This window comes from Chelonoidis abingdonii, chromosome 6, assembly GCF_003597395.2.
Source record: "Chelonoidis abingdonii isolate Lonesome George chromosome 6, CheloAbing_2.0, whole genome shotgun sequence".
Taxonomy (NCBI): Eukaryota; Metazoa; Chordata; order Testudines; family Testudinidae; genus Chelonoidis; species Chelonoidis abingdonii.
The window spans coordinates 132,424,202-132,431,646 of record NC_133774.1 but is presented as its reverse complement, the minus strand read 5'-3'; the positions used below and the strand labels follow the sequence as shown (position 1 = coordinate 132,431,646).

Sequence of the window (7,445 nt, the reverse complement as noted above, 5' to 3'; positions counted from 1 at the left end):
GAAGTGCTCCTTGGTGGTGTTGAGGTGGGAGCAAAGAGTAGGCTGGGTCTCCCAGGATCACTGTTGGCATTTCAACATCCCCAATGGTAATCTACTGGTCTGGAAAGAAAGTCCCTGCTTGCAGCTTTCTGAACAGGCCTGTGTTCTTAAACGTGCGTGCATCATGCACCTTCCCAGATCACCCCACACTGATGTTGGTAAAGCATCCCAGTGATCCATCAGCATTTGCATTATCATGGAAAAGTAGCCCTTTCTGTTGATGTACTCTGTGGCAAGGTGATCTGGTGCCAAAATGGGATCTCGTGCTGTCTATCGCTCCACTGCAGTTTGAGAACCCACGTGCTACAAAATAATCCACTCTGTCCTGCACATTGCCCAGAGTCACTGTCCTTCATAGCAGGACATAATTTAATGGCCCTGCACACTTGTATCACAATAGCCCCCAGTGGTAGCAATTGGGCATTGCCAGTTTCCACAGAGCAATCACCACTCTCTTCTCCACTGTCAGTGAAGAGCTCATTTTGGTCTTGCTGCACTGGGGGGCTGGGATGAGCTCTGTACACAGATCCAGGATGTGGCCTTGCACATCCGAAAGTTCTGCAGCCCCTGCTCATCATCCTGAAACCTCATGACAATGCGATTCACCAGTCAGTGCTCATTTCTCGGGCCCAGAACCGGTGCTCCACCATCTGCAGCTGCGCTGTAAATGCCGCCAGCAGCTTTGAATTGTTTGTGTCCCACAGCAATCTAGTCTCCAAGGAATGGTCACAGCTCCTCTTGCAGCTCTGCAAATACTCTAGAATCAGGCCCCCCAGGCTTGCAACACTCATCACAATAGTTGTGAGATGTCCAGGATCCAGGCTTCTGATACAGATTGCGGACACTGAGGGGGGACATACATGTTTGCAGGGGTTTTTGAAAAGAGGTGCGAAACATTGTGGGATGCAGGTGAAATTGTGGGATGGAGAACACTGCATGATTGAAAGTTGACTCATTTTTGCCCCATGAGACATTGCAAAACCTTCCCAAAATACCCTGTGCTAGATGATAGCAAGTTGCACAGTGGGATAGCTACTCATGGTGCATGGCATTCTGCATCACTGCAAGCGCGGCTAGTGAGGACGGGCACTGCTGACACAAGCAGCGTAGTGTGGACAGAAAAATGATTGAATTACTGTGCTGGCTGTATGCAGATGTAACTTAGGTTGACATAATTTTGTAGTGTAGACATGCCCCAAAGCAACTACAGCTGGTCTCCAGGAGCTGCTGCCAGCAGTGTCCCAAACCTGCCATCAAGTGGTTGTGCAGCTGGACCAAAGAAGCAAATAGAAGGGGAGGAAGGGAAGGCACAGAAAGGAAATATAGAAAAGGAAACAGAGAAAATAATGGAGGAAGAATGGCAGTGTCAGGAGAGAAATTAAAAAGGAGAGGACTGGGGTGAAGGATAACTCAGTGGTCTGAGCATTGGTCTGCTAAACCCAGATTTGTGAGTTCAATCCTTGAAGGGGTGATTTGAGGACTGGCCCTGCTTTGAGCAGGGGGTTGGACTAGATGCTCTCCTGAGGTCCCTTCCAACCCTAATAATCTATGAGGGTGATCATGGGATGCCTCTGGGAAGGGACAAGGAGACAGAGCTGGGGGCTTGGGTGAGTGCATAAGGAAGAGAGAGTTTGTATGGGAAGAAGGGACAGTATGTAAGGATAGGGGAGGGGAGAAGCAGAGACAGCGAGGGGTCTGTGGGGGGAATGCAGCAGTGAGACACTATTGAACAGTAACCCACTGTGCCTTCACGCTATGGAAGGAAGTTGAGGAAAGGGGCCCCTGCTTTGAAAATGCTGTGGGGTGGGAAAGCTACTCTTACCTCATTGTCCCTACAGGAGCTGATAGGTTCCAGGAAACTACACTTAGTCCAGAGGTGCCTTCCAGTCCTTTGCTGATTGGTAATGGCCCAGAACAGCCTGATTCTGAGGGGCTACCATTGATGTCCCTGGGGCAGGTGTTGGGACAAAGGGGGAGTCTGTTGAACTGGATTCTTCTCTGGCTCTTCAGTGATGAGTGGGCATTGGCAGGGGGATAAAACTTCATTACAAGAACTGCCACTCTCTTACTGGCTCTTCTCTAGGTGGTCCCTGCATGGTGTGAGAGAGCAGCAAGGCCCAGAGCTCTGTTACATTTACCCATTTCACTATGACCATCCTGAGATTTTTCCCAAAATGACATCATGATCAAAGGGAGGGATAGCTCAGTGGTTTGAGCATTAGCTTGCTAAACCCAGGGTTGTGAGTTCAATCCTTGTAGAGGCCACTTAGGGACCTGGGGTAAAAATCTGTCTGGGGATTGGCCCTGCTTTGAGCAGGGGGTTGGACTAGATACCTCCTGAGGTCCCTTCCCACCCTGATATTCTATGAAACTGCATCAAAAGCCCTAGGAAGTCAAACACTATCCTGCAAATGGCAGCTGAGCCCAAATGACACTCTGAGGCCTCTCTCTCTGGCTCTGGGCCTACAGGGAGTCCCTTCCCTACACAAGTGAGGCAAGGAGTCTCCTGCTCTGAGTGTTAGACCTGAATAACTGTTCCTGTGTTACCTAGACCCAGACCTGCTGTGCTTATCCCCCTTCTGCCAGAGCATACTGCAGCCAGCTCAGCTCTTCTCTCCCTTTTCCTGTAGCTGTCACCTATTGTCCTCCAGGCTCCTCCCTGTCTAGCTTCTTCTCCAACTGAGTCTCTCATTTCCTGTCCTCAAAACATCTCAACCTCATCCGTGGTGATTAAGGAACATAGGGATGAACGAGACCTCCAGGGTCATCAAGTCCAATCCTCTGCTATGGCAGGCAACCCCATCATATAACCCCCTTCGTAAATGTACCAAACTCAACTTAAAACTAGTTAGGCTGTTTGCACCCTCCTTTCAAAATACATATTGGAGCGGAGTGTAAAATAACCACAGCAGGCATGTACAAAAGGGTTAGTGACTGCCCAGTGTTAAAGTCCAAATCTAAGGTTCTTTCATAAAGCAGTCACCACACCATTCCATGTGTCAAAGCCACACTAGCAAGTCTCCAGTTTGAAGTAATGGAACAGGGAGTCCCATGAATTCTTGAGTTGGAAAGCAACCTGCAAATACAGATAATCAAATGGAGGTATAACTTGCCTGCTGAATGGGATGCAAAAGATGTTCTTAAAGAACTTGGTGAGCTGTTTAACAGACTGGGGTACATAAAGAATATAACCCATCACACTGATATAGATCTGAGCATGCTGCCAAAAAGACAGACACCATGAAAAGCCCCATTAGCATCAAAAAGTAAAAAGATGAGCTTGAACAGATGGTAAATTAAGATGTTATAGGGATACCAGGATAGTCACTGTCATACAACTAAATCAGTATAGGATCTGAATAGCTCCAAAAGATTCTAATATGGCCATCAAAGACTATCAGTATCCCACAAGAACAGCTGAGAAAGTCATATCTAGATTTCAAACTGGACATGTATTTTCAAATTTGGATGCAAGCCAAGGGTTTTAGCCAGTCCATCTTGGTATAGCAAGGGCAAAACTCTGCACTTTAAACTCCCTTTTTGTAGATATATGTTTAAGTGACTTCCATTCGGGGTGCCTGAGGGACAAATGGGTTGGGAAAATGAACACTGAGGCTGAATGGGTCTGATCCAAAGCCTATTTGAAGTCATTGATTTCCATGTACAGGAAGAATGAGATTTAGAAACTTGCGTCTGACAAAGTGGGTATTCAACCACGAAAGCTCATGCTCCAATACATCTGTTAGTCTATAACGTGCCACAGGACTCTTTGTCGCCATTTAGAAACTCGTTTAATAATCTCCCCTATGGAACTGCTATAAGCCCCATCAGTTTAGTTATTTAACAGTAGACAATGAGGCCAGTGGGTGAAACAATCCTAGACTCACAGAAATGTAGGTCTGGCAGGGACCTTGAGAGGTCATCTAGTCCAGTCCCTTATACTGAGGTAGGTCCATGTAAACCTAGACCAGTGATTTTCAAACTTTTTTTTCTGGCGACCCAGTTGAAGAAAATTATTGATGCCTGCGACCCAGTGGAGCTGGGGATGAGGGTTTTGGGGTGTGGGAGGGGCTGGGGCAGAGATTTTGGGTGTGGAGCTGAGTGCTACAGGGTGGGTCTGGGAATGAAGGGTTCCATGTGTAGTAGAGGGCTTTGAGCTGGAGGTGCAGGCTCTGAGGTGGGACCGGGGATGAGGGGTTTGGGGTGCAGGAAGGGGCTCTGAGTTTGAGGGGGGGCTCAGGGCTGGGGCAGGAGATTGGGGTGCAGGGTTGGGGCACGGGTTTACCTTCAGTGGCTCCTGGTCAGCAGCGTAGCTAGGGTGCAGAGGCAGGCTTCCTGCCTGTCCTGGCATCACAGACCCCGCTGCACCCTGGAAGCAGCCAGCAGCAGGTCCAGCTCCTAAATGGAGGTATGTGAGCAGCTCTGCAGAACTCTCACCCGCAGGCACCGCCTCCCAGCTCCCATTGGCTGGTTCCTTGCCAATGGGAGTGCAAAGCTGGTGCTCGGGGTGGGGCAGCACGTGAAGCCTTGTGGCTCCCCCACCTATGAGCCAGACCTGCTGCTGGCCAATTCCAGGGCTCAGCGCGGTGTTGGAACAGGTAGGGACTAGCCTGCCGTAGCTGGGCAGCACTGCCAATGGGGCTTTTAACGGCCCGGTCAGAGGTTCTGACCAGCACCACTGCGACCCAGTACTCGGTTGCGACTCCACAGTTTGAAAACCACTGATCTAGACCATCCCTGACAGGTGTTTGCTAACCTGTTTTTACAAACATTCAGTCATGGAGATTCCATAGCCTCCGTTGGAAGCCTGTTGCAGTGCTTAACTACATAACTACTTTTCCTAATATCTAACCTAAATCTCCCTGGCTGCAGATTAAACCCAGTTCTACTTGTCCTACCTTCAGTGGACATGGAGAACAATTGAACACTGCCCCCTTTCTAACAACTTATTACGTATTGAAAGACAGTTAGCGTGTCCCACCACAGCTTTCTTCTCTCTAGATTAAACATGCCCTTCTTTCAACCTTTCCTGCACTGGGAAAGTGAGACCTTTCCCATCCCTGAGGTCTATGAGTTAGTGGTAAAAGATATATTTGTATTATGGTCCGTCTTGACTGTCTACCACTTATATTTTTTCTGACTTCATGCTATCTCTGATTTATAACAAGCTAGCACTGATTATAATAGAAAGAGTAAATGTGTCAGAGTTTAGGACCCAGAGATATTTTTTAGACTTACAGGCTGTGACAGCTGACTGAAAATCAATGAAGTGTACTTTAAAAAGCTTCCTAGTGATGCAAGATTAGACTTGGAATGCCCAATCCTTCTTTGCAGACACTCTGATCCTAATTAGTTCCTGTTCACCCGTTTCTAGGCTGGAATTTGTTTGCTTGTCAAAACAAACGCTGCCATGCTGCTGCTGCTAGATCTTACTCTGGTACCGCTCATTCTTTGTGTTAGCAGCTCGGGTAAGTGCGATTTCTTCCTTTTCCACCGGGAATGCCAGAAATGGAGATTTCTTTCTGTAACACAGTTCGGTGTCTGCTCGCTGAAGTTAGGCATTAGCATTCATTGTTATAATAGTTCTACTTTCTTTTAAAACAACTCTGACTTGTAAACATGGTTATATTTGTTCCTCCATTTAAAAGCCTTTTAAACATGAGGCAATGAAGTTACTGGTAGATATTACTGGAGCAGAGGAGAAATGAAGAGTAACTAAAATAGCAGAGCCCCTTTCTACTCAGAAAAGTGCATCTTGGGTTTAGTACCCAATCCTACAATATATTTGACACTTGAGAAGAAAAATAGTGTTTTTATGGGTGTGTGAGGGAGAGAGAGAGAGTGTGTGTTGCTAGAGAAGAGAAAATCCCGAGCACCGAGATGAACTCCTAGCTGCTCAAGTGAAAAGACGAAAGGCTAAAGGTACCACATCATGTGTAGAAAGCTCCCTCCACCATCCTTGCCAGCGCTTTTTCTATTCATTTAACAACTCTTTTGCTGGTAGGATCAGAAATCACAAACCGCTATAAATGAGGAAAAGTTAACAAGGGGTGATATTAAGTGGTATGGCAAGTGTGATGAATTCTTTGTACACACAATAAATGTGGTGATGAACACTGAAACTTACAGACACACGAATCAATGACATTGGAGATGGGTCTGACCTACAGCATCTGATAATCTTGTTAATCTTCTTCAAGGGCAACATTGCTTCTTTCAGTGTATTCCCCGTTGCTTCATCTAGTCTTGTTGTAAAAGATTCTAGCCTAAGGTCTTCTCACATTTCTTTGGGAAGATGAGATCATGGCAGGATAGACCTCACTGGAAGGACTTTTTTCCAGCTATTCAGCCTATGTGTTTTCTGGGCTCAGTTTTACCCCATTTTTAGTTCCCGAAACAGCCATTTCCCTTCTTTAGGGCTTTAGGGATGCCTGTTAGGTACAGCCCAGAGGAGGTGGGGGAGGGGGCTGTAATACCTGGAGATATTGTGTAGAATGTAGCCCTTGCACCAGGTGGCACCTGCCTGCGATTTTACGGGATGCAGCCTGCTCAACCCATGCCTGGGGAGGGGGCTGGGCCATAGAGTTGCCTCCTCCTTGCCCCAGTCTCCTGCATTAGTGGTCTAATTTATGCCCAGTGGATAACTGATGTCACCATTTACACCACAGCTGAATTTGACCTGATCCATCTTTTGTGGCTCAGTTTATGGGGACCCCACTTCTTCCCTTTCTGCAGGTCCTCTATTGATCATGTTCTTCAAGGCTCATTCCAGCTGTAAGAATCATCCTGCCAAGTTTCCATTATGCCCCCCAGGTCGGAGTCAGGGCCCATGTAGTCTGTGACATAGGTTCTGTGAAAACTGCTTCTTCTTCTCTACTGAGTCTGTGGCATAGGGATGCTTCTGAGCCAGGTTCAGGGGAGGGCCGTATTACATTAAATCAGGAAAGGGATAGAGGATGTTGTTCATTATTTTCCAGCTAAATCCAGCACATTTCCCAGGTTTGGGATGTTTTTCGGTTTACAGCCTCCCCCAGGTTGTACCTCTGCTGTGAAATTTTGTCTCCAATGCACCACTGCAGCACTTGTCAGGGGAAGGTTGGAGGGCTGGGGCAGCTAGAGACTCTGGTCCCTGGGAACAGTGGGAGGCAGTTTGGGTTTGGGGCACTCAGATTCAATGAGGCTTTTGGCAGTGGGCATGGGAAATGGAGTGAGCAGGCATTTGGAGGAGAGGGCTTGACCTTACAGAGGCAGAGTCTAGTCCCTACTCCAGCCTGCGGTGGTGGGGCCAGCCAGCTGGGGATGAGCATGGTGAAATGCCCTGGTAGCATATGTCAAAGTTAGACTCAGGAATCACAGTTTGTCAGACCACTCTGTTTTGTTAGCACAGCGCTCTGCTAATACACCCA

At 47.6% G+C, this 7,445-nt stretch overlaps 1 protein-coding gene across 1 annotated transcript in view; it reads left to right on the top strand.

The window, feature by feature from the left end:
- Nucleotides 1–5,449: 5,449 nt before the first annotated feature.
- CHRNB3 (cholinergic receptor nicotinic beta 3 subunit) overlaps nucleotides 5,450–7,445 on the top strand; it is a 31,654-nt gene continuing 29,658 nt past the window's right edge. Inside the window, exon 1 of the mRNA XM_032780284.2 lies at nucleotides 5,450–5,507. Coding sequence (XP_032636175.1) covers nucleotides 5,450–5,507 — 58 coding nt within the window. The remainder of the gene's footprint in view (nucleotides 5,508–7,445) is intronic.